Source organism: Argiope bruennichi, chromosome 6 (genome assembly GCF_947563725.1).
Source record: "Argiope bruennichi chromosome 6, qqArgBrue1.1, whole genome shotgun sequence".
NCBI lineage: Eukaryota > Metazoa > Arthropoda > Arachnida > Araneae > Araneidae > Argiope > Argiope bruennichi.
The window spans coordinates 37257797-37285639 of NC_079156.1; the positions used below are offsets into that span (position 1 = coordinate 37257797).

A 27843-nucleotide genomic window follows, 5' to 3' on the forward strand; every position below is an offset into this window, starting at 1 on the left:
ATTATAGATATGAAGGATATCTACTGAAGCTCTTTACGTCGCATTCACTTGAGGGAAGTGATATTGCCAGAAATTTGGTGTTTAGATATAATAAATGGACCATGAACTTGCCTACCTTATATAAATAATATATTACAAATTTGCAGCAACAATGATCGCGTTTTTCAAGTTCATTTAGGATATAAGAACTTTAGCATGTACTGGATATGCGATATACAACGGAGTTAGCATTCCTACCTGAAAACAGTACAAGACACTGAAAAATGAAATGTCATAAAAATATATATTTATTCATTTTTTCTTCTCCTCTCTCAATTTTATTTATCATTTAGAAAGTCCTTTGTATTTATTATCATATATTTCCAAATTGCGTTATTTTGTCACTTTATAAGAATTATCATTTTAGTGTTTGCTTCTTTGTTTATCCATTGCTTTATTGTATTGTTTTATTCCAAAATTTTATATGACAAAACATATCGTTGAAATGTATTCGGTAATGCATTTTAAAGCTCTGACAGCAGCTATGTGGCTTTGTGGGGTCACTAACAGCCGTATTCGTTTTCCTCAGGCCTTGTGTTCCTGCAGTACCGTAGCGAGACTAAGCGCGCCCTGCTGCCCAACGAGATTACCACTTTGGACACAGTGAAAGCCCTTTTCGTGCGCTCCTTCCCAAAGCAGCTCACCATGGAGTACTTGGATTCACCCCACATCCGCATCTACATTCACGACCCCGCCAAGGATATGTTCTACGAGCTAGAAGACCTCAGGTGAGAACCATTCTCATTTCTGGAGATATGTAAACAACTAGTTCATATAGCCGGCATTGCACGAATGTAAAATACTTTCGTGTATAACATTTTTAAGGTAAAAATTGTTATAATACAAACCTTTTTTTATACCAAAATACTTGATTGACTGATCTTGGGTCACTGTCAAGTGGAATCACTTGTAACTTAAGAGTATATGAGTTCAACTCTTTTGAGTAGCGTTAAATTACTATTTAAAGCTAATGGAAAGTTTCAAACGATGTGAAATTGAAATGTCAAAATATTTTAGGGGTAGTTTTAGTTTTAAAATGGTAATAAGGTAAATTAGAGACTTATTGTTACTGCATTTCAAAATCATCTAATTTCGTTAAATTTTAGAATAATTAATAAAAAATTGAAGAAGAATCTGCACGGAGAAGAATTTGATTTCTATGAAAAGGTAAAGTTTTGAATTTTAAGATGGTATTAAAATAATTTGTGTAAAATAATGTACGCAGAAATGACCGCAGCAAGCAAAATTTTAGTTAATTTTTAATTAATTTGATATTTAATCAACTTCTACACTTTCAAAAGTTGACGGTATTCTTTCTCTTGTAAACTGAAGAATAGAATTTCTTTTCTCTAAAGAATAATTATGTAAGTTTGATTGAATTTCGCCCAGTCATTTAAGAAGAGATGGGGAACGTTATGCATACATACATATACACCATATATGCACATCGCATCACAATGAGTTTTATTTTTAATAAAATAATTATTGATATTACTTTAAATGTTTCCTTGATTTCCGGTATTATCTATTAATTTTGATGTTTAAAAGCATTTGTATAAAAGAGTTTTAATTTACTATTAAGAAAATAAACCCATCTGAATATCAGTTTTAATTCATTTTTAAAGTTCAAGAATTTTTAGCTAATGATTAAATGTGATCGATTAAAGGTATAATAAACAAATGGCATTAGTTCCTTCTCAAAAATGATTTATTATTTATAGTCATTTACAGTTCTTTAATTTTGGGGCTTTATTTCTCTAACAGTAAAAAGAATTGCTGACTTATATTAATAATTATCAAAATCTAATACTTACGTCATTAAATATCTTAAGAATTTCAAGTTTCTAACCCTTGAATGCACAATTTTTTTCAATTTTAAAATAAATATTTTTGCTATGGAAAATATACACATAGCAAAAGAAAAATACATTAAAAAAAATCTCTGTGTCAAAAAGTTTCTGTTTTAAATTCTATTCCAAAAATTCTAAAGTCTAAAAAATCTCATTCAAATAGGGAATTGCCAATTACACTTGGAAAATTAATACTTTATATTTTCTAACTATTAATTTTTTACAAGTTTATTTACTCACAATTTGACTAATAATTTTTTAACCTATCTATCTGCACCCTGCCTTCAGCTGTCCAACAGTCCTCCGCAGCTGCCAATAGGAAATTCACCAGTGTTACGGTATCATAGTGTACTGATGAGTGTCTATAAGACTTTGTTTTAAAACCCTTGCGACTTTTAGCATATTTTGTCAAATTTCCCGCATTGTAGCTTTACTGATGCTGATAACGCTGAACCAAAAAAAAAAACTGTAGCTCCTGGGAAAATCTCATAAAAGAGTATCTACAATTAAAAAACAAAATTTAATTATTGCCTTTATCATAAATTTCTGCACATATGGTTTTCAAGCCACAATTGGTGACCATCTGGCTCGCTGGGAATGTTGGTTGTATTTTCTCACAATTAAATAAACAATGCATAACTATTTCTATTTTTCTTCCAAGATATTAAAACCGTATCATTTTAATATCATTATATCTGTTTTATTCATAATGTAAATTGGCCATTCTAATGGAAAAAACTTATCATTGTGCTATTAGAAACTTCAATATCAAGTTCATCTGTCTTCTGACTAACTTCTTGTTACTTCAGATTCTTAATCCTCTTATGCTATACAGATATAAAACAGAATTTTCCTCCCTTTGCTTGATGGAAATCAGTCACAAATATGTGATGAAATATTAATCATATTTTGAATTTCGGTGTAACAAGATCTTTTGTTGAAAAATGTTTTTAAATATTGCTACAAATTGGAAATATTTTGCACGTCAAATAAATCATTCCGAAGTGCGCAGTTCCACCCACCATTGTATACGTATATGTGCCAAATTTGATAGCTCTTGGTCTAACAATCTATCCTGTAAAGATTAAATACACACACATATACATTCTCTTTTATTCTGTTTCATGTAAATATACACATTCTTACAAAAAAAATATCTATTTCGAAAAAAAAATGTTCAATTTGATTTCATTAAATTGACTCCCAGTAATTTTATTGCTTTCCAGAAGGCAACATTCTCGAGTATAAACTTAAGCATGATTTTACTTTAAGTACTGACGTCGAAACGAGAATCATGCAACCATCTTTTTTACATCCCGGTTTTAAACTTCGAGCTCCAAGAGAAACAGAGGTTTATCGAATTCAGGTTTACTAATCAATCTTGTTTTCGCTATAAAGGAATATGAAAAGGAAATAAATCCTTTCATGACATCTTTGCAATTTTTCAACTATGCATAAAGCTTCACGGACAAAGTTCTGAGACTCTAAGCCAATTCTTTCTATTGATTTATTCATTGCAGAAAGAAGATGATATCAAATAAGGTTTTTTACTATTCCAGCCTTCAAAATTTATTATGTCTCGAATCTAAATTCCAAAATCGGTTTTTCTCCTATAGGATTCTGTTGAAGAAAGAGCAAAGGTTTAAAAATAAAAGAATATAAAAGAGGAATAAATTTTATGAAGGAATTCAGTGATCCATTCTGTAAAGAATGAAACAAACGCGAATTTTAGAATCTATCTATATCTGTCAACTCTTTGATTTTTTTTTTGTTATATGTTATTTTCAAAAATAAATAGACGAGTTGCTTTTAAAAATCAGATGTATCATCTAGTTTCGTAATGTAATTCAATTTAAAGCTATTAATTTAAGAAATATTTTTATTTTATTTTCATCCTCTGCTATGCTGAAATTCAAATTAGATAATCCTTGCTGTATAATATAAGAAAGTTTAGTTTCAAAAAGTAAATTAATTTTTAAATTTTTCAAAATCATTTTTAAGTAGCTGATATGCCCCTTGTAGTGAGATTTCCATTTTTTTAAATAAATAAATGTAATTGTATAAATAAGTGTCACAAAAACTTCGTAAAATCTTATTTATATTTCAATATTTGTGAGCAAAACTTAAAATACTTATGAAGTAATAAGTATTTATAGCAACGGTTGTAGTTACTCAGGGTAACAAAGTTTATAATATTTGCAGTCACCGTAATTCTCACACATCCATAAACAAACACTTTTTAAATAACCAATATTTCATGCAAAAGATTTTTATATACAATAATATAATATATAATATATTTTCTATCACCTGTAACTTTTTTTAAATTAAAATAAAAAAAAAAATCTATTGTATCAAAGAGCTTTACTTCTATTTTTTCATTAGTAATTTTTCAAAAAATTACTAACTATCCCTTTCGATTTTCAAAAAACGAAGAAAGCTAATTTGTTTCAAAAAATTAAAACAAATGAATATGCTTGTGAAAATGAATATGAAAGCAATGAATTTCTATTTCCGTCGACTGCTAAAAGTAAGTAATCAGATTCTTAATTTTTTTTAAATAACAGGAAATTTCAAAACTGTTTCCAAGTTAAAGAAACGTTAAAAAATATCAATAAGGTAAAATAGATCTTATTTAAAAATCTATTTCCCCATATGTTTTGCTATTTTGAATTATATTTGCTAAACCAATGTAGAACAACCTAGAATCCGCCATATTGTTTTGAATGAATTAAAGAAATTAATTAAACTGAAAACTTTACTAAAACATTTAAGCTTCACACTACGATTTGCTTATTTGAAGGATGCATCACGGAGTGCTTGAATCCAAAGTTCTTAACCTCTGGATACAACAGGTGAATAGAATAATGGCATGGCAATGAGATTACTTAGTAAGTGATTATTTAAAAAATAAAAGGGTTTACTTAGGAGATTACTTTATTGCTGATAAATCGGGAAAAAATGAAAAATAAAAGATAGATTTTACATAAAAGTTTTTTCACATGAAAATTCTGACTAAAATTTATTCAAAATAAGAGATATCTGCAGGGAAAAAAAATCTCTTCATGTTTTGTTAAATGCATGATTCTGCACATTGCGAAATTTAAATGAGCATATATATATATTGTTACGAAATTTCCGGGGTTCGTTTGGATAGTGGGAGTTATATGGTGTGGAGAACACTCAATCAGCAGGTGGCAGTAGAAAATAAAACAACAACGTTTATTTACACGAAGATACACAGGACAGCACAAAGAGGACAACTATATACAGCACAGAAGACGATTATCTTCAGCCGAGACGTGCAACATACAACAGCATGCACAGCAGCATACAACAGTATACACAGCAGTATTCAACAGTATACACAGCAGTATTCAACAGTATACACAGCAGTATTCAACAGTATACACAGCAGTATTCAACAGTATACACAGCAGTATTCAACAGTATACACAGCAGTATTCAACAGTATACACAGCAGTATTCAACAGTATACACAGCAGTATTCAACAGTATACACAGCAGTATTCAACAGTATACACAGCAGTATTCAACAGTATACACAGCAGCTCTACACCGTCGCTGCTCCGCTAGTCCCTATAAGACGAGTTCTTTAGCGTCGCTTCCGACTACTCTTCGACTCCACTGGTCCACGACTCAATTCACCGTCCGTTCACCACTCGACTCACCACTCCTCTGCTCTGCTCTGCCGCTTCCGACTTCTTCTCAATTCACCGCTCCCGGTTCACGACTGCCCGTCAGCTGCGGGTGCTTCCTTTTATAGGTCTCAGGAGGCGGGGCTAGAAGCCTCTCAACCAATCAGGAACGTTCGAGGCGTATCTCCGTTCCTACTCGACGGATCGGGAAAATTCTCGATGTTTCGGGTATAATTTATTTTGGCGCCAAAGTCGCCAGATTTGTCGCCAAGTTTATCGCCAAGCTCTGGGACCTCCTAGGGAACCACTATGCTGAGAAGCCGCATCACAGATTCGTAACAATATATATATATATATATATATATATATATATATATATATATATATATATATATATATATATATATATATATATATATATATATATATATATATATATGTATATATATATATATATATATAAAATAAAATAATGATGTGGGTAAATAATTTAAATATAAATGTAAAAGTTGGAGCATAATATATTTATCATGTTCAGTAAAAAAGGATTTCAAACATTATTTAAGGGTGTAGTTAAATGCTTTCAGTATAAACATTTCATAGCCCACCCCGAACCAACTCATCCCAAGGGAAATATAAATGTTTATGGATGTAATTAAAAATGAAAAAAATAAAATCATACGCGGTTGACCTTTTCCACTAAAGATAGTTGATAAAAATTTAAATGACGTCTAATTCGAATTCCCTCTATTCCGCAGAAAAGTGTAAATTTGAAGTTCTAAATTAAATATTTGGAGCTGTAAATTAAATATAGCATCGAAATGCTGTCAGTAAGATTTTCCATAAAGCTTTTGATTTAGTTGAATCTTAAATTTTGCCTCTCTTATTCAACATCAACAATTAGTCTCAAGTGAATTCTTTCTACGCATTCCTTAACAAAACGCATGTTGATTTTTTCTACGTTTTCCCTTTTTAGGTTTAATTCAGAAAATAAAGAAAAATAAAAATTTATGCTCCATTTGTATGATTATGGCTTTGGAATAACTATATGGATATTATGTGGATGTCATAATATTTCGTTTAAAAATAATCTATTGATTTAATATTAGATTGAAATTACAAAGAAGTTTTGAAATTCCATGAATTATTTAATTCCTCAATTTGTATCAAGAATAATATTGCTAAAAAAAGGTGTAGCTATTTGAGAAATCAAATATCAGTCATATTTATTCTCAAATATAGCTGACTAAATAATAAAGTAAATGAACCCAATAAAATGAAAATAATTAAATGAATACAATAAAACAATAAGAATTTGACTATTTATATTTTAAAAATATTCTAATATTATATAATCAATAGAATTTATGTTCGTTATTAATTTATTTATTTGCAAATCAGACTAATAACAGCGTTTATTGAGCGGTCCTAGTCGGAAATCCAACAATAAATCTTTCCCTCTTTCAATCTTTCACTTCCAGTGGCACCAACGTGATACCATTTCCATCGGCAAACTGGTCATTATTGGCAGCGTTGTGCCATTGGCGTCGATTGTTATTTTCCTGACATCAGTGTCGTATCTTTGGTATGCTCACGTATGCTATTCACATCAAATATGGGAAGAAAAAAAAACATGTTGATGTCAAAATGTGGCGTTAGGTTTAGGAGTTTGTTGTGCTACCTATCATAAAAAAGAAATATTGAATGAATGCAACATTTTATTAAAATGGGGTTATTTTATTTTTAAGAGAGATTTAATAAATAATATATCATAACTAAATAAAAATATATTATAATAATTTTTTAGCCTTACTTCCTCCTCCATAAAACACATTTATTTACGTGTATCATTTCATAAAACACAGCTAAGCTTATCATGTTAATATGAATTTTGTGTTTCATATTTGTACATTTTAATGAAAAATCTTTCAAAAACAGAGAAGAAAAATTTTGTGGTCCGTGTGGATGTGGCAATGTTAAAATAATTATAAACAGATTTAAATGTCGTTGTTTAATACCACATGCGATAAGCAGTGATCCTTCTATTACTGTTATCATCATTCCTTGGTTATTAATACCTTTTGTTTTCTGATTGCTGATGAAATCGTTCTCCTTTCTCTGATGGCATGTGCTTCTGTTTGCAGGGATATCCGGGATCGATCGGTGCTGCGAATCTACGAGCAGGAACCGAATGGAGAAGTGTACAGCACGTGGGAGGGGGAGCTGAGTTACTTCTCCGAGCCCGAGTTCGACTCCGAGTATCAGAATCAGCACATACACAGAGCAAAGGTCGGCATATTGACAAGCATTTTCTCTTTTGTCACCGTGCATATCGATATTTATATATTTATATCTATTTATCGATGCAATATTTTATATATATTTATTTTTTATCAATATTAATTTTATATTAATTTATCGATATATATTTTTATCGATTTATCGATACTATTAATTGAAATTAAACTGAGAAATGGAGAGTTACTTTTAATATATTTCAAAAGTACGATGCGAATTTTTATTTATTTACAGCTTTGAAAACTGTGATTTGAATATACTTTAAAAAAAAAAGATCAACAAACCAATCAATCAAATCAATATTGAGAAATAAAAAGTTTCTTTTATATGTTTCAAAAATGTAGTATGAGTTTTTATATACTGACAACTTTGAAAACTACTATTTTAATAAATTTTGAAATGGCAATGATTAAAGAAATTCATCCATAGAATCGAGTCTCGTGCCTCCAATCTTCCGGTTTCGATACCGAGACAAAATGAAAATCATCATACACTCAGCTAGTATTATGATGTGATAAATATGGGTCTACGATTCTTAAATCTTAAAAGATGGTAGTTATCAAAATCTTTAATGAAAAATTATTTATTATGAGAAAAAACTATTCGACTAATTTGAGCAATTTTGTCCATCCCTCGTCATTTTTGTCAGTCTGGGGGATGTGGTGGCCTGATAGCAAGATCCGAATTTTGCAATTGGGGGGGGGTCCAAGTTTGAAACCCAATTCCACTAATAATTCGTCGTGCATTCCGGCTCGTTGCATGTTAAATTTGATATCGTGGGCCAAACATTCTCCCATTAGTGTGGTGCAGAAGTTTGGAGAAGGATCATCTTTTCTGGTGCCATCCTCACCATCTGTAGGGCTTTAAATTACCAGGCTCGTCCCCAACTAGCCCTCGTATTGCTTCCAAACTGTACGTTAATATAACGAAATTCACAACTTCGATCTCGATACCCATCTACGGAATCATTTGGAACTTTTTTCCTTCCTATAAAATGTTCTTCGCCCATTCAATTCCGATCTAAACTACTCGAGTTACCTAGTTTGTAAGTTAAGTAGAATTCCTAAATAAATCTAGTTAATAACAGGTCGTTTGAAGTTTAAAACATTTTCACTCTGATCATCAGCAGGAGTTTTCTAAAATATTCACATTTTTTTAAGTTTAACCATGTGCATTCGGAGTTGCAAATATTTTCCCTTAAGGAAAAACTATTTGCATTTTCTTTTTCTACGAAAGAAATCGTTGGTGCAAAACCACCTGTTGAAACATTGTCGTCTGGCATTTCTGTTTGATGGCAAGTGGTAGCTGAAGTGGAACTCGTGAAAGGCCGCAACGGTTCGAGAATTCTCATTAGAATCAGGAAATGTCTTGTTCCGCTGCTACGTCCGGTTGCCTTTCAGAAGGGGGAATAATAATTCCTCCTGATTAGCCGGCTACCATTGATAGAAAACACTCCCAAATGAAATGAATTCTCGTCCAAACATATCCGGGATTTATTTGCTACCATAAAGTGGGATAGAATTTTTTTTTGTTGTATTACAGTCGCAGAAATGTTGGATAATAACCTTTAAATAGTTGCTTATTATTATGAAACCTTATTATTTAACTGAGAACCTTAATAATTGAAATTTTAACTTGTAACTTATTAAAATTTTGTGCTTTGAAAATCCGTGAAATTTTCATTTTTATGTTCAATATTTAACCTTTTTTTTTTTTTTTTTTTTTTTTTCAAAAATTCAAATTTGCTTTCTTTCAGATAGAACTTTTTTATTTTAATTGTTTGATTTTTAATATTCAGATTTTAAATACATTTTTATTTTAATAAGAAAACGCTTTTAATATTACCAAAGCAACATTTCAATGTAATTATCAGCAAAACTAACCAACAAAACTCAAATGTTTTTAGAAATCTTATTTTTTATTTCTCAATTTTAAATTCTATTTCCATCTTTTTTTGCAAAACTTTTTTTTTTTTTGCTCATTTTATGAAATACAAAATTTATAAATATTATAAGATAGTTTTATATATGAGGAAATACCTGACTCTGATATTAATATTTAATTATTTTGTAAATAATAGCTAAAAACACCATATAGCAAGTTAAAATGAAATGATTTTTTAAACATTAACTGATTTTTAATAAAATTCTAACTAATTAGTAGGCAAAATAATTATTATTTGTTGAAAAATACACGCATCAACATGGCAATCCATGCTATCACAAAACATGGTTTTTTTTAATGAAAATATTTATTAGAAATGTATGGAAATTTAACAGCGAAATGAATAAATTGCGGAATTATTTTGGTTTGCTTTCCCTCTTTTTCCAATTCTTACTGTTAGTTCACACTCTCCCTATATATATTTATATATCGTGTTCAAATTTTCAATCGTTAATAAAATACTTTTTATTCATCCACTCAAGTTCAAATACAGTTTTTTAAAACATGTAGTGGATGACACTTGATGTTAATACAGTTTTTTCGAATATTAATGCATTCATTATTAAATTTAACTCATTTTTAATACTTTAAATAGAGTATTGGCAGTTTGTAATGAAAATTGAAATCAACAGACAGTAGCTCCATCGGTAAAATGCAAAGATTTCAGTATTTTTCACGTGAAGGTGAAAAATACACGTTCAATTCTTGCGAAAATAGGAATTGACTTTTTAAAAAAAAATTATTACTTGTTACCAGGTAGTTTACAAAACATTTTCTCCGTCAATGCTTCTTTCATTCTGTTGTATAAAAAATGTGCATTAAAAGGTATTGTAGCTTTGAAAAATTTCATCTTCAGATACGCCATCACAGCTTAAGATTTCCTTATCTTAAAATCGCATTTTCGGAATTCTGTTTATATAACGGTATCTAAAAACTGTACTAAAACTTTACTAAATGTTGGATCAAGCAATTCAATATTTGGTCCTTAGATCGAAGTCACGGGTCTTTAGCTTATTTTTAGGAAAAACTAGTTAATGGGAAGATAATCTTCCGTAAAAGAAAGTGTGGATTTTCATCATCTAAATAAAGATATGTATACTAAGATATTTTAGTTGCATATTATCATTATATAATGGAGTGAAATGAAGACAAAATAAACTTACTTGTTGAAATATCTCGCATCTATAAGAAAACTTTTTATATTTTGTTATTTATTTACATGCATTTTCCTACTTTATTTCCATGCTTTTTTTTTTGTGCAAATCATGATTTTAATTAACAATAATTTTTTTTAAAATGTAAAAATCAGAAAAAAATAGTAAAGGGATAAAAATAGCGGATTTCAATATTCGATTTTTTTTTTTTTTTTTAATTTCCTTCTCACTATTTCTTTTTTTCTCCTCCATCAGTCTCTTGAATTCTCGCCGAAAACAATGAAATTACAAGGAAGAGGGAGGGTAAAAGATGCGTGCCACATAAAAATGTTATTTTGGATTCTTTTAACCTTAATACCTGAGAGACCGGCCTTCGCTCGGCAAGTTTTTGAAAAATGATAAATAAAATCCTATCCCATGGCTCGTTTAAAGTTATAACGAAATCTAATTGAATTGCAAAGCGGGATCAAACATGAGGAAAATGAGGAGGAGGAGGAGCTCGAAACCCTAACCATTATTCCATTTCTGATGCGCTTATGCATGTCTTGTATATATCCAATATTAATATTAAATTATAAAATATTAAATTATATGTCAATATTAAATTATAATGTCAATATTAAATTATAAAAAAATATTGTGTATGTGTGTAAAATCGTGTGTGCGTTTCTTCCGGAAAGACACCTATATAGACAAACTTAAAAAGCAAAACTTATCTAAATATAAAATCCGTGATACTCGAAATTTTTATATATACAAAAATTGCTTGTTTAAAGTTATAAGATACCTGGATATGTTGAATATAAATGTCTCTCATTAACGCTACTTGTGTATGTCTTTTGCATCCACCATTATAATTTTCGATGGATTTCTCCTGTGTTCTGTTTCATCACATAGTTACTGCAATACATGGGCTGAATCATAAAAAAAAAATCACTTGTTATTAGATTAAATAAAGATTACAATTTGAAAGAGAAGAATTTAAAACAGAAATGGCATATTAAAAGGGGTTTTATTTAATAGTGTAGTTTTAATCGTTTAAAATCCTAGGAATGCTTGATTGCAAGCAGAGAAAATGTTTATTGGCTACAGACATTCCTACTGAGAGTGCTACAAAACTTTTCAGACACACTGCAAAGAGGAAATATTGATTACCGTAGCAAAATTCTCCTAGCAGCTCTCTGCAAGAAACAAATGATGGCATAAAACAGGAGCCGTTAGTTCTCCAGAAAAAATCGCCGCCGTCCGACGTCTTTAGCACGTAATCGAGCGTGCAGTAGCAGAGAAATCGCCCACGCCGAAAAAGAGCCGCAACAGTCGTAAACTTTTTTGTATTACCTTTGCAAAAGAATAGGTCGGTTTTCTTTCTTTCATCTTTCAGAAAGTCCGAAGGTCATCTGCGGAGACCGTACGGGTTTAAAAACAACACGTGGTGAAAAACTAGAACTAGCGGGCTCTTATTTTTTTGCTGGAAACTTACCTGCCTTCCGCTTTGTTGAACTGCGTGCGAGAGTTGTTTTCTAAAAATAGGGACTATATATAAACAGTTGAGGAATAGATACAATGCAGTGTTGCGTGATTTAAACTTTGTTCGCATTCTTAACCATATTTTGTGCTTATTTTCTTTCTATCGTGTTCAATTTTCAGGAGTAATTATATTAAGATGTTTGAAATTATGAACTAATTGGAAGTCTTTACTGAAGCATTTCTTTGTAAAACAATCGTTAATAAATATCTTATAAATTTTTAATAAGCTCACGCATGCTGGAAAATTCTGTCTATACATCTCTAAATCTCTGAAACCTTATTTGGCTAATATAATACAGGTTGTTATCGCTAAAAGTGAAATGGATTATAAATTCAGTCAATTACAGCTCTGTACGAATTTATGTTAGAATTATAAGTTGAAAATGGATTTTATAATTTGATAATTTGTCTTTTCATTCAGAAAATCATGTTTTTTAATATTTATTAAGAGATTCTAAATGTATAAAACATCAGATTTTGAAAGTTTTATATATCATTTTTTTAATCTCGTTTATATATTTGTAAAAAAATTATAGTCCTACTTATTATTTTCTCGTATACAAAGTAGGTAAAAAAGGGTTGCAATTATCAAAAAATTTGATTTCAAGATTTTGATGAATTGCAACGTTTTAGACCTTCGTAAATATATATATAAAAAAACATTTTTGCATTATTTCTGTCTGTCACTCTATCTGTGAACACGATAAATTTCACACCTTGAATTAGATGGACAAAAGTACTAATTACTAAATTTTTGTCAAATTTAATTCCATTAAGATAAAGTTTGCTGTCAGGCTTTCCGAACACAAGCGAACATGATACATGCAAACCTCATAGAACTAGATAGATAGAATTTTATGCACTAATTTAGCCTATAAAATGTACGTACGTATCATATTTTGAATCAAATCCGAATTCTGTTGATTGTAATTTTGCATGCATGTAAACGAGATGATTAAACAATGTAACAATAAAGGTAAATGGAATTTTATAACTATAGTTCTATATCAATTTTTGTCTTCAGTCAGTTGGGAAAAATGTCCAAAATACATTTCGGCTCTCTGTTACTTGTGCATTAACCGCATGCTTACGATTAATCACCAAAAATCGCACGTCAAATTTACGCCAATAATCAGTATTTGTAACGATTGTTCGCTAATGCCATGGAATTAATACACGAGCATCGGTTTTCTTTACTAAACTACGAAGAATACAACTCGCATGTGTGGAACTTTGAAAAATAAAAATCTGAGCATTCATGCCATTCACAGCCTTGCCCAAAGTCCACATTTTTATACAAGTAGATAGAATTTACACTTTTATAAGAGAATGTGCAAGATCATTTTAGTAAGAGTTTTGCTCCTGTAAATTGTTTTATGATAAAAGTATACAAGTACAAAATGGCATTAGAATGAAATGATAATTATTCGAGACAGCATTTATACGCTTCATATCTGTAATCTTAATTTCGTCAGTATATTCAGCAGATTTTTTATTTTAAATGAATTATGATATTACTACATGTCTCCAGTGCTGATTTATTAAATTAATGATTTCAGGGCGGTGTGGGCTACTACGGAGCCGCCGGTCTTAGTGCCTACTGTCCCCTAGCGACGCAGACTTTACCTCCTGGTCCATACTCGCCTCCGGACAGAACAAAACCTCCCATTGGTGAGTATTTGGTAAAGAATATGCTCTGTTTTGTCTTTTATTTGCTAGCAGTCGCCTTCGGCGACCAGTTGATTCGCATTGGATATTGGTTATACTTAATTTTAATGGGTATGCCGTCTGTCAGTCTGTACATTCGCATTCATGTAAAAGCAATGATTTAGACAAATATTGATTTCTGTAGGTTGATAAGCAACAGTTCAAATTGCATACTTGCTGTACTCTAAAACACGAAACGCTCATATGTTGGACTCAGAAGAAGAAAGAAAAATAATAAAAGGAAAAAATAAAAAACCTAACCATTTGTGCTTTGTTTAACTTTCAGAATTTTTATGAGGTGGATAAAGTGGGAGATGGCACGTGAGAGAAATTTGAAGGGACCACTTCCTCTGGTCTTTATTTTTAGTAAAAGATTTGGCATAGTGAAAGTAGTAAAATTAAAGGATTATCAGTGTCTGAATTAAATTTTTGCATTAACGACGTAATATTTTTCTTTTTATTGTTCTTAAAGGATATGACAAAGGCAGCAGATAATTTAGATCATTAACTGTAATTTACCACCCTTGTAATGCAGAAATTACTGATCGCATTTCCATTACTAAAATGTTACGATAATTAAGCAATTGCAATTTTACAGCGTACTTTCTGTCTCTTATTAAATTTTGATTTAATAATTTGAATTTTTTCAATAAATTTAATTTTTTTTAGTTTTTTTTAATAAATTAGTATTTTTTATATTAATAGCCTATGCTCAAACCCTGCCCTGGGGAGCTCACCTGACCTACGCTCCATCAGGTCCTCCTAGTCCGGAACGACGTCCCAAAGAAATTCTTATACCACCAGGTAAGTCCTGCTCCAACCTTGGATCTTCCTCGCTTACAATATATAATATATTCACATTCTGTTTCATCTAATTATTAGCCTCTATACATATCTTGATTGTCGGAAATATTTTTTACATTTCATATCAATCCAATACTGTTCGAAGTTCTTTCAGAAAAATATGTAACTGGTATTCACTCTTACTGTTTTAGATACCTTGTGACTCTTTTGGTTCTTGTGCTCAAGTATCAGCCTAATTATTAATATGAGATCTCTTTTAAAATATCGTTTCATTTAGTCTACATGCAAAAACAATAGAATAACCTCTTTGTATCAAATAAGTACGAAATTTAGTTAGTATCCGAGAGAAGTTTTGTTTACAGGTTACAAAAACATCTACTATCGACAGCAAAAAAGTAAAATGTAAACTTAAGAGAGCAAATTCATTTTTTACATGTCGACAAACACAATAGAAATAATTGGAAGTTTCTAAAATTCGAGTCACAGGAGGTTTCTAATTTCTATATCCAACGGCTTGTTCTGTCGGAATATAACTAGTAAATATGACACGCATACGCATTTGCTTTTATTGTTATATGAGATCCGTCAGAAAGGAAGGTTGTGTTTAAGTTAAACTATGTATTAGCCATATATTTTATAAATCCTAGAATTTGCATATGACACTTTTTTTTAAATCGATCTGCCTAGGCCCCCTCTCACATCAGCCAAGCAGCTCTAAAAAGCTGCCCAGTCTGCCTTGTAGGGAATACATCAATGAGCATGATGTAATTCGAAGTTTATAGTTCTTTAACTGTTTGAATTGGCGAAAAATGGCGAATAAAGTCTACGTATTTTCTCGTTAGCATTATTCAGCGTATGAAAATTACTTGAGAATCGCTTTGCAATCCATACTCAATTTGAACGATAAATTAAAAAGCTAATTTTCTAGAACATAATTTCTTGCAGCTGAAATTTCATCTTCAAAAACTTCAAGAAATCTCATACTGTAATTCTATAGCGCTAAGGTACATTAACTTCATTAATTATGCATTTGATTTGCCAGTTGGTTTATATTTTTTTCAACTACCCTATTATATCTTTTTTTTCCTGCCGCAATCGAATCGGATTATTTTCAACTGCACAAATTCCTTTTGAAGACAACTTCTTTTTCATAAAATGGTCATTAAATATGGATTTCTCGTAAAATGACATTTATTACTTGCTCTAATAACAATATTTACGCAATGTAGCGTTGTTGTTGTTTCTTTTAAGTTGTGTTTTTCTTTGCAATGTTCCGTTGAAATTCGATCGGAGAACTCAAATTTCGAAGAATGAAGTTTGACTCATTTTTTGATTCATTGTTCTTTGGCAGAGCACTAGAACTTTTATAAAAGAAGCAAACTAGCAGACTGAATCAGAATTATTTATTTTTGTAAACTCGATTGTAATATATTTAGCTACAATATATAAAGTAAGTTGTTTTAAATCTATTTCATTTAATAAATAATGAAAAAAAATTATTAGCACTTTAAATCTACTTCTTTAGAAGGTTATTGAATATTTTTATTCAACATTCACACTATAGTTAAATTTCATACTTCCAATACATATAATTTTAAAAAATCTTATTTAAATTTTTATGATCAAAGTACTACTTATTTTCAAACATATTAGGTAAATTTGTATAAACTATAATGTAGTTTCAAACATGTTTTTTACCAGAAATGTGATTTATAATGAATATTAATAACTATTAGATAAAATAAACTAAATCCAGCTAATATTTTAAATATTTTGTTCTATTAGGTCTATGAAAGAGGTCGGAAGATCGATTAAAATCACGACCCGGAAACCATGAACATTAAGTTAACTTATGCATAATTTAAGATTTAATTTTAATTAATTACAGCCAATACTCTCTGCGACTCAGCAGGTTTCCAAAGATGGATAAATATAATGGAATCATGCAATAAATTTTTTTCTTACATTTATTTCAGTTTCGCAACTAATAGAGAAGGAATATTTTATTAAATTAATCTTTGAATGAATGGATTTAAGTTCTGAAAATATTAAAATAGTATACTGTCATCAAAAATACACAAGTTTTGAAAAATTCATAACTCCGGCATGCCAAATAATGTGAAAAAAAATTGATTGCAAAATTTCATTTTTTTTAAACATAAAACAAAGTATATTAAATGAAAGCAAATATAATAATGTTTTATGTGTGAAGTTTTAACAGATTTTATACTGTATCTAAGCGAGTGAAAAAAATAATCTGAGAGAAAACTTTGTAAATACTTTTAAAAATATACTTCCCTGAGTGACGGTGCAACTTATTTCTTTTAATAAATAACCTTGGAAAAGATATCGAAGAACTGAAACAATAGAAAAATTATTAAATGAAAAGAAAATTAAGAAATATGAAATATGTTTTAAATGAATTATGATAACACTATTTCTTTAGAAAATATTCTTATAATGGAATATTTTCTAAGTAAATTTGTGCCAAAGCATTAATTGCTCGCCTTTTCATATTTTAGGTGTCATGCAGCCGCCCCCGAAGCCTCAACGTTCTTTTCAGCAAGGAGGTACCCTTCCCATTGGGAAAGGGATCCGGTGCACCCCGCCACCTCCCACTGGGCCTCCGCCTTCCATACCCTCTCCCCGCTCTGGAATGCCCAGGCCCATGGGTAAGTCTATTAAGTCCCTATCCTTTATTAGGTTCTGAAAGTGATGAAAGCACCGTGACAATTCAATGGGATAAAAAAAAAATCGTCTGAGGAAATAGAAAAGCAGCGCCGTGAATCACGTTCGAAGATCAAACGAGTTCAAATCCTCTCTTTTTGAAAAGAATTGGGATCTTCGGGTTAATCTGTTTGAGGAGGGAAGTTTTCAAAAGAATTGGATGTTTTCATGTTTTGTGTACTTGGGGTAGTAAAGGAGACAAAGGTTCCGAAATACCTCTCTGTCAGCATATTTAACCATTCGAGTTATTTCAGATTGCTTAAAAAAAAGAAAGAAAGAAAGAAAGCTTGATAAATGTTAGCAGCTCGGTTGATTTTTTTTTTTATTTCGTTTATTTTTATTCTTTCTTATAATTTCTTTAAGATATGTGACTATCTTCTATATGAAATTTTTGAAAATAAATATTAATAATGATAAGTATTAAATGAATTTAATATAAAATGATACTAAATTCATTTAATGCTTATTTATATCAAGTAAATTTAGTATAAATAAGTATTGTTAAATTTTTAATTTTTGCATAAAGTATATTGAAAAAAAGTACGAAGTAAGTATATTACTCGTAGTTGTACGAAGAAAAAGTATATTAGTTAAATGACAAAAATTTTGAAAATTGGTTTAAAATATTTTTTTTTTCTAATTTAGAAATTTATTAAATGATTTGTTCAAAATTTGTCGGATAATTTAAAAAAATATATTACTTAGTTTCTGTGAGAAGAAAAAAAAGCTGTATTTTATCCAACATTTAAATATTGTAATTCGACTGAATAAAATAAAGTTTGATTCTTTCAAGTACTAGAAAGCTAGAAGCCATTGGTAACACATCTAGGTGACTTTAATTTTCATATAAAAATTATCGAAATCATTGCAATGTGTGTAGCTAGGGGACCGATTCTTAGTTTTGCCAGTTATTTCAAATATACAGAGGGGGAGCGGATGACTGATCATGGAAAGCGGTCAATATGAATAATAATATTTGGGTGACTTTATCAAACTCATTACATTTTTCTATTTAGTTTCCTTTTCATCCAAAACTTCTGTCAAATAATCATATAATATAAATCCTTCTATCCTTATAAGTGATGTTTTAGTGTCGACGTTTCTAACAGATAAATGTTTTCGTTTTTTCAGTTGAGACGAGAGTCCCTCCTTTCCCCCGTTACGCTCCCGAGCGGCGCCACGAGCCCCAGGGCGGTTACCGACCCCCACCCGAGCGCCCTTACAGTGCCGGGGCGCAGCCTATCTACACGGTGTCCCCTGAGCGTCACTATGAGCCGACGTATCGCAAGAGCTTCGAGGGCGGCTACCTATCTTCGCCCGAAAGGCGTTACGAACCTGCGCGGGCATTCGCAGCGGCCGCTGCGGCTCCCATCTCGCCCTACGAGGAGCCCTACTACGGAGGGACAGAAAGGATCTACGGATCTAGATCGGGCTCGGTAACGCCTGTCGTCGACGAAGAAGCCAGGTGGGTCCATTTTTGTGATGAGCAATGCTTGACTATACATGATTGACAACTAATTGCTGGGGGTTTTTTTAGATACATGGAGGGAATTTTTTAAAGGAATGAAATAATTTCATTGAAATAACAATTTTATTTAATATTTTCTCACACACAAAGTATACAAAGAGAAAGTATTATAATCGTCAAAAATTCAATCTCAAACTGTTGGCGAAATCTTAATATATTTCAGATTTCCCTGAATTTGAAATACAAATTTTTAGAATTATATAAATATATGTTTGAAATTGTACATGATATGCCATATATCCAACTAGACGAATACGAGCACAGAAAGACAGACTGAATGCCATATCCCCCTAAACATCTCCAATCACATCAAATCTCGTTGGAAGACGGTAGATCCCAGAATGCAGGACTCGCAATGGGCACAAATGGATCAAAATTCTCATCGAGAGTTGGGGCGGCATTTTAAGTCGGGCAGGATGCAATCACTACACACCAGTGGGGCAACCAGCCTGTTGGAAGAAAATGCAGTGTTCCAAGCTGAACTACTAGCACTCAACAGCGCAGTCAAATTTGCAATCTCTTCCCTCATCAGATCCAATCAATACTTATGGTAACAATAAAGGAAGTATATAAGCCTCAAGTTCTCCAAAATTCGATAGCCCGATAATGAGGGACACATTGTCCCTCCTTCTTGGAAATCCTCACATTCAAATCTCATGGATCAAGACACATGTAGATTATGACGGGAATGAAGCGGCGGACGGACTAGCATTACAGAGGATTGTGCGAATCAAGATCGAAATTTAGTGAAGCTCCCAAAATGTCATCTGAAAAACATCCTTCAAACTGAGATCATGACAAAATGGCAAAAGAAGAGAAAACATACTGGTTCACATTATAATACCCAGAGTTTTTCTCCACGCGGACAACTGAAATGAGCAGATGCCTTGTTCTTCATTGGATGCGGCCCATGCCCGACATACCAACACGGATTCCATCTGCCCAACTTTCCATACTGTAACTGTGAGAATATAGGATCCCCAGTTTATCATGCTACCGATGACATACTAAATCTGTCATAACGCATGAGAAAGCCAGAAATATGTCTCAAGAAAGAATGACTTAGAAGGCTTGCAACGAATACAATTTCTCGCGGAAAGATCCAAGCTATATAAATCACATTCACAAATACCAAGACTTTTTCAAGACCACTCAGTAGCTAAAAACAAATGTCACTCATCAAATCAGTTTAAATTTTTCCCTCCTAACTGTAATAATCGGTCTTGATTATCAATTTTTATTATTATACAGTTTTTTTCCTTCCACCTTGTGCTTATCTAACTGGTTAGACAACTCCAAGTGATAGACACTGGCGGCACAGGATCCCGTTATATTAAATGAAATAATAATTCAAAACCAGTGTTTAAAGCAATTTAAACAAATGTCTTACTTTCATATGTGTTTGATGAGTTAAGTGCACATGTCAATGCATTTTTTTAAGAAAAATTCTTTTAGTTCAGAAAAGTTGTCATTTTTTTCAAGGATACAAAGCTTTAGTATTTTAATAATTGTAGAAGGACGTAAAGCTTTAATATGGCATCTCGTGTTATACTATAAAAATTTGCGTTGATTTATCTACCATCAACTTCAACTGATGACTGAAAAGCTGAGAACACAATCATCAACCAAAAACTTCGAAAGCGTTTTTCAACTATTTACTCTGTTAAAATTTCATCTCCATGTACAGCAAATAAAATTTTGTTGAGCTTTCATACAATATTTTTCCTTACGGAAATAAAAGAGTAAAGTATACGAAGAATATTTTTTTTTTCGCTTTCCCCTTTTTCAATGAATTCCAGATAAAATCTGCGCATTCGACCAAAACAAGGTCGAACTCTAACACTCTAAAATAACTTTTCGGGTATTTTAAAAACAAATATCTTCATCTATGAAGGACATCTGCAATTCCTTACCGGCTAACCCAATGCATTTAACTTTATTATAGCATAGTATATTCTAAATTACCCATATTTCTCACATACTTGGAGAAATAGATTAAAAACAGTTTGTACTTCATAAAACGCAACAAAAACAAGCAAGCTTATTTGGCTGAATTTTAATTTACACCATATGTTTGACGTATTTTAAAAATCATATTCCATTCAATTATTATTATTGTATAACACGGGTAATTCGTTCATATCACAATAATAATATCATAGCCACATGTTTATAGAAGGACTTATCACTAATTTTGCGCCTTGTCACAAGTGAAAGATGTTTCTTGTTATATGGATTCTATGTTATAAAATTCTCTATTTTCTGTTATGGTGACAAAAGGCCATGTTATAAAAACATTGAATGTAGCTGCGATTCTTAAAATGTGGCGAACAGAACAAAACACATATGAAAATAATCACAGATATACTTCTTTCAGAGGTAGCTTCTACTTACATTTTAGAGTATAGTATTATCTTAAATGTAATCTCTAGTCCTTCCGCTGGTGTGGTTTGGTGAGGAGAGGGGGGTGCCAGCTCAGGTGTAGTCCTCGTCATCTGACCGCGGTTCAAAATGACGAGGTCCGTCCAAAAATAGCCCTAGTGTTACTTCAAACGGGATGTTAATATAACTAAATCAAACCAAACCTTAAATGTAATCCCATCGTTTTTGGAGCTAAAAGAGATTATAAATATTTTTTACGCACATTCTTCCTCTAAAAATGAAGAATGGACTAAATATTTGTTGCTTTTATGAGTGTGATTATACGTGTAAGTATACTGCGATGACAATGGCCTATTGAGAAGCTAATTCACACTTAAAAGAAAACTGTCTTAAAAGATGGATGCCTAATCTTGTACGCTACATTTTACTTGCAAATCTTCAACGATTTTCAGTCCAGAGTGTATCATTTAGAACTTTACATATTCCATAAGAATAATGTGATGTAAAAATTTATCATAAAAGTTCGTTAATATAGAAATCAATTATCTTTTTTTATCTGTTGTAAAGAAAGGTTAAATCACATTTCTTTGCAGATTGCGGGTTGAGCATATGGAAAGACAGTTGGCCAGCCTGACAGGGCTGGTCCAGAAAGCTTTGACGGCGGCGCCCATACGTTCGTCGCCCCAGAACCAACAGATTCCCACGAGAGATATTTCCAAAGAGAGAGGACAGGGAGGTAGGAATCTTTGTTGCTCATTTGAATGGAGGGCTTTTTAATGAAACTGAATAGTAATTATTTCCATCAGAAATAGCTATAGATGGCAATACACAAAAAACATAAGAAAAACTAAGTTTTGATTAGTTAACAATATGTGTTTCTACAGGCTACAGAAATATTCCATGCAGCTAAACAACTTTATTTTAAATATAATGCTTCATTGCATGGAATATACAAAGTTCTTAACACCGTGACTGCCGAGGAAGTCACTAGCGGAAGGCGGGCATTTAAAGACCATATAAATTGCACAGTAAAAATTCAGCGTGGCATTTAATGCGTTAATTATGAACCAAAAGTTTATTTCTTACCCTTTAAAAATAAGCATGATAGGTTAGAAAAATTCCTTAAATGAAATAAATATTTTTTACGCTGTTTTATTTATTAAATGTACTGGTAAAAAATACAAAATCTAAACTTTTATATGGTCCCTGATTTTATTTGTTATATTTAGTAAATTAATCTTAAAATATTATCTATTTAATAAGCAAATAAGTAAACAAACTAAAACATTATTCTGTTAAAAAAAATTATGAAAATTTAAATATGATTATTCTTACCCATTTCAGCAGATGTCTGAAATTACTTCTTTGACGTAGCAGATGAAAATGCTTTAATAGTGTAATTATCAAGTCTGTTTTTTCAATGGATTAGCCTCCGTAATCCTCATTTTCAATAAATACGTAGAAAGTAATCTAACAGATTTAAATCTACTGATCACGAGGACTACTCGAATCTCTTCATTCAAAAATTTAAATGTAATGGTTTGGAAAATAGATGGGTGAAAAAATTTGTGATCTGGAACTTCATCCTGGTAAAAATAAATCTCTTAACACATCTCAAAAATAAATCTATTTGATAGTTTGCCTATCTGGTTCCACCAAACAGCCAAATCATTATTTTAAGTAGTTGTCCTAATCCAGTATCAATACGATTCACTCCACAAAGAAAAGATGCACAAAGCATACAAAAATCTAAATGACTTCAAATTCTCAAAATTTATGAATTAGCAAATTGGTTATAATGCTAATATAATTTATTTCATTTTTGTTACAGTTTGACTAATTTAAATAAACTAATTTAAATTAATTCTTTTCAGAAGGATTCTCCGAAGCTCGATCTTCTAAGTCTTCCTCTTGCACATCCTTGGCAGGTAATGTCTTAGCATTTCAATTCATTGACAGAAAATGGCATTCATTTGAAATAAATTCAATATTTATTATGAGAAAATTGCTTTTTGAAACTTGGCTTTTGGAAATATTTGAAATAATCAATTTATGTCCATTATTATTATTATTATTTATGACAGACAATAATTCAATCATTGTTTAGCTTTCCACGTGGCCGCCTCATAGTAAAAGGGGTTCTATGAGTCACATGTAAAACACATTTCATGTTAAAGTTGTACTTAAAGCGTCCTATTAAAATATAATTTCTATCAAGATATTAAGAAGAGCTAATAACTATTTTCATTTCTTATTTTATTTATAGAATTGAAGCATTTTTAGCATTTTACCATGAGTTTTATTTAAAACCCCAATCTATTCTGTCTCTGTCTCAAATTCTTTCAACTCATGCTAGACTTCTGTTTACAGACGAGAATTCAGAGTCTCAACCTGAACCGCATTCCAAATATGCCTTTAAGGGTAAGTAGCTATATTTCTCTCATTTGAATCTATTTAGCTTCTTCATTTTCTTCAATTAACTTGCTTAATATTTGTGAAGAAGTTGATAGAATGTTTGCGAAAGAAAAAGAAACATTTTATAGCAGCAAGTGTATCCCCATGAAGTGATAAAAATGAAACTTTTTTATGAAAGAAAGTATAATTTCCGATGATATTATTGATAAAATACTAAAATTGTATTCCAGTAAAGCGTTGTCATCAAGTCGCAAAAGATTTGAAAGCATTTATAGAAGGGATAAATTGAATTATATAAATTAAGGATTTTTAAAATATTTCCTTTATTTCAATTTTTGAATACTCTATATCTTTCATCTTCATTCGGTAGCAATACATATCTAAGGTATCTATGATTATCATCTTAGATTTGGATCTTCTACTCATTATTATGATTATGTAGATATAGTTTATATTCAGAAAAACGAAAAAAGTATGTCTGTTTAGTAAAATTAGTGAATCTCATTCTCATTCATTTTATGTAAAAGAATTCTCATTCATTTAATTTAACGAAATTTCATTTCAGGGTTTTGATCATAAGAGTAAAGCAATTAAATATGAACTATAGTCTCTTGTAACTAATTAATACTAAACTGAACTACTAATAAATTGATTATTAAGAACTTTTATAGTTGCAACTCCAGTTTAATTTAATGAATAATCAGTAACAATTATTCTATTTTGCATTAAATAAAATGTTGATGAATTTTGCAAATTATAATTATTTATTTGAAGTATAATTATTTGTTTTATCGTTTAGAAGTTTTAAATTTTATTTATTTGCACTTTTATTTCGGTATTGTGGTATGGATAATTCACCATACTTTTTGTCCCATTTCTCAAAATGACTAAAATAGTTTAAAAAATAAATGGCTGAATTACTTTACAAATTTAATACTTTTTCTTTTATTAATATTACATTGTGTTCTACATTAATGATAGATTTATTTCAGGTCATCATATTACAGTTTTCATCTACTTTGAATATGACGCTATTAGCATTTTTTGAACTTATTTTCGTGACAATTTTTTATCGCATATTACTATCCTTTTGAGTCACTTTTCAACGCTAATCTATAATATTAAAATATCATTTTAAAATCGCATATTAAACTTGATAACATTAACGAATCACGAAACAAATATGGAAAAAAAAGCTCTAAAATCAAAACAGGTTGTGTTGAGTGGCTGACAACTAACATTTGCCGTGTCCCCTGTAGAGGAAAAGTCTGTGTCGTTCTCGGATGAAACAACCACAGTGAGCTCGCCCGTCCACCAGAAGCAGCATTCCCCTCAACATACAGGTGAACGTTCTGTCTACCCTTGCACTCTGCCTTTGACCTCCCCGCCCTACCCCTCTTTCTTTCCTTTCGTATTGTCAGTGTCTTCTTCTTTATGTCTTCCTTTCTTTTTTCTCTTTAGTGCCTGATTTGTTCACTTTTTCATTTTTCCAAATAGGATTCATGTTCTCTAAGACGCTTGCCGACATAAGTAATTAGGAAATGATGAACTGAACCCCTGAATTTTCGTGCTCGTGTCTCATGCGTGCATCGAATGAACGCTTCTTAAGCTTATAAGCTAAAGTTACATTCCACTGATTAGTGCCATAATTCAATTCTAAAATTGCACAAAATACACAAAATATCATGCATTTTATGAATCCTTAGTTGAATCAGCAAGACTATCTTTGAATCAATTCTTCTAAGTGGAAGATATTATTTAATTAGACAGTAATGAAGCAAAAAAAAAACAGTTTAGGGGTTAAGGCTGGAACAAAATCTATAGAGGTTTCCTGAGAAATTGTAGAGTGTAATTATCAAGAAAAAGTATTGAATATCGAACATGTTAATATATATATATATATATATATATATATATAATATGATCAAAATTAACTCTCAAAATTTTCGAATTATAAATGTTTTACCCGAAAACTTTTCTAATGGGAAATGTAAACTATTAAGACATTTTAATATAAATTCACACCTTAAAAGTGTGAATAAATAAACGTAGCCGACATTTGTTAGTAGATTAAGGGGTCGACTAATAATTGAAGAGTACATAGAAAAAACTTTTAATAAAAAATATACGTAATTTTTAAAAAGTTTATAGTTTTAAAAAAATTATTCGCAAATGCATCGAATACCAAACTGGAATATCCGAAATTTTTTTAAGAAATTAAGAATGAAACAGTCAAATGATAAGTATTAAAGAAGCTAAAAAGTTTTCTCAAATATTTAGCCACCAATATTTTCTAATTATTGTTTCAAATAGAAATTAATAGCAAAACAGTCAAATGATAAGTATTAAAGAAGCTAAAAAGTTTTCTCAAATATTTAGCCACCAATATTTTCTAATTATTGTTTCAAATAGAAATTAATAGCAAAACAGTCAAATGATAAGTATTAAAAAGACAAGATTTTGTAAAAATTCAGTTATTAATATTTTGAAATTATTGTTCCAAATGCATGAAAAATTTATAAATTTTCAAAAAAAAATGATAATTTTTGTAGAGAAATAATTTTTGAACTAAATTATATTTATTGAAAAGAAATTAGTGATTTTTTTTATTTGTAAAAATCAGCAAGCAATTAAATCGTTAAAATTGAGCATTCCTATGCCAAAATAGAAAATATGTTAAATAATTATGAATGAAGACGTTTATTCCCTCACTAGATCAATTTTAAGATCTCCAATGAAATTGTCTTCATTCACATGAATATTAAATGCGTTATTATATTACCTTGGAGATGCCCATCTCGTAATCAGTTGATTTTGCACGATTTAATTTCCTCATATGTAATGCAAAATATCCTATTAACTAGTCATTAACCGTTAACTAGAAATATTCGAAAGGATTTCAAAATAGAATAGAGATATTTTAAAGAATATCTGATACTGGTTGTAAATATTTAAATAAACTTATTTATGCAAGCAATACTATATTGCCAATTCCTTGTGCCTTAAAATACTGGCTTCCAGCGCCTATTTACTCAGTTTTATATGTGTAATACGATGATTGCTATAATTTACGCCGTATTTCGAATAAACTAATTAATTATCATAAAATCTATGTAATTAGATGTCCCTTTTTACTTATATCATAACTCAATCATTTGCTCTTTGAAAAGTAATAATTGGCATAATTATACGTATTGAGTATAAGAATTCCTTTTAAAGCTTAGGAAGTTTATATGTAAATAGTTAATAGAAGTGAATAGAATAATAATTAATAGCAGTTACATAAAAATATAGTTATAGGTTCGTTAAGATTAATGTAATATTTTTTTGTTTTAAATGACTTTTATAACAATTTCTGTCTAGCAAAAGTATGAAAACAATGCATTCTTCAGAATTACGAATTAGATTCGACTTGCGAGTTCGAATGGATAATATTAATTTGTAAGTGGGATTTATAAGGGAGTCAAATGGTAGCAAACATGTTAAAAGCATTGCATTTTATTAAATTACTTGGATCTGGTATTTCAAAAAAAAACTTTTAAACAAATGACCATTTTTAAATGATTTTTTAAACCAAAATTCCATATATCACTACTCATTTTTTTAATATAAAGAACCATTTAAAAAAAAACGTTTTGATTATTTTGAGCAACAACAGAAACATATAGGACAAAAAAAACTTTTTAAACCATTATCAAATTTTGTAGCATCTCTTTTATTTTTTTTTATCGCATGCATTTCTGATAATATAAATGTTTTTGCATGATTTATTCTTTCATTCTTAATTTTATGCCTTTTTCTTTGCAGAG

The 27843-nt window shown here is 30.4% G+C and overlaps 1 protein-coding gene across 10 annotated transcripts in view; it reads left to right on the forward strand.

Moving 5' to 3' along the window:
• LOC129971156 (coiled-coil domain-containing protein AGAP005037-like) overlaps nt 1-27843 on the forward strand; it is a 383974-nt gene that overhangs the window by 308063 nt on the left and 48068 nt on the right. For 9 of the 10 annotated variants that reach the window (XM_056084662.1, XM_056084663.1, XM_056084666.1 and 6 more), the window contains 10 exons: nt 569-767; nt 7693-7837; nt 14031-14142; nt 14884-14982; nt 17505-17654; nt 18841-19174; nt 22213-22355; nt 23494-23547; nt 23990-24040; nt 25294-25377. In XM_056084662.1, the coding sequence (XP_055940637.1) occupies nt 569-767; nt 7693-7837; nt 14031-14142; nt 14884-14982; nt 17505-17654; nt 18841-19174; nt 22213-22355; nt 23494-23547; nt 23990-24040; nt 25294-25377 (1371 nt within the window). The remainder of the gene's footprint in view (nt 1-568; nt 768-7692; nt 7838-14030; nt 14143-14883; nt 14983-17504; nt 17655-18840; nt 19175-22212; nt 22356-23493; nt 23548-23989; nt 24041-25293; nt 25378-27843) is intronic. The other variant, XM_056084665.1, reaches the window with a different exon arrangement.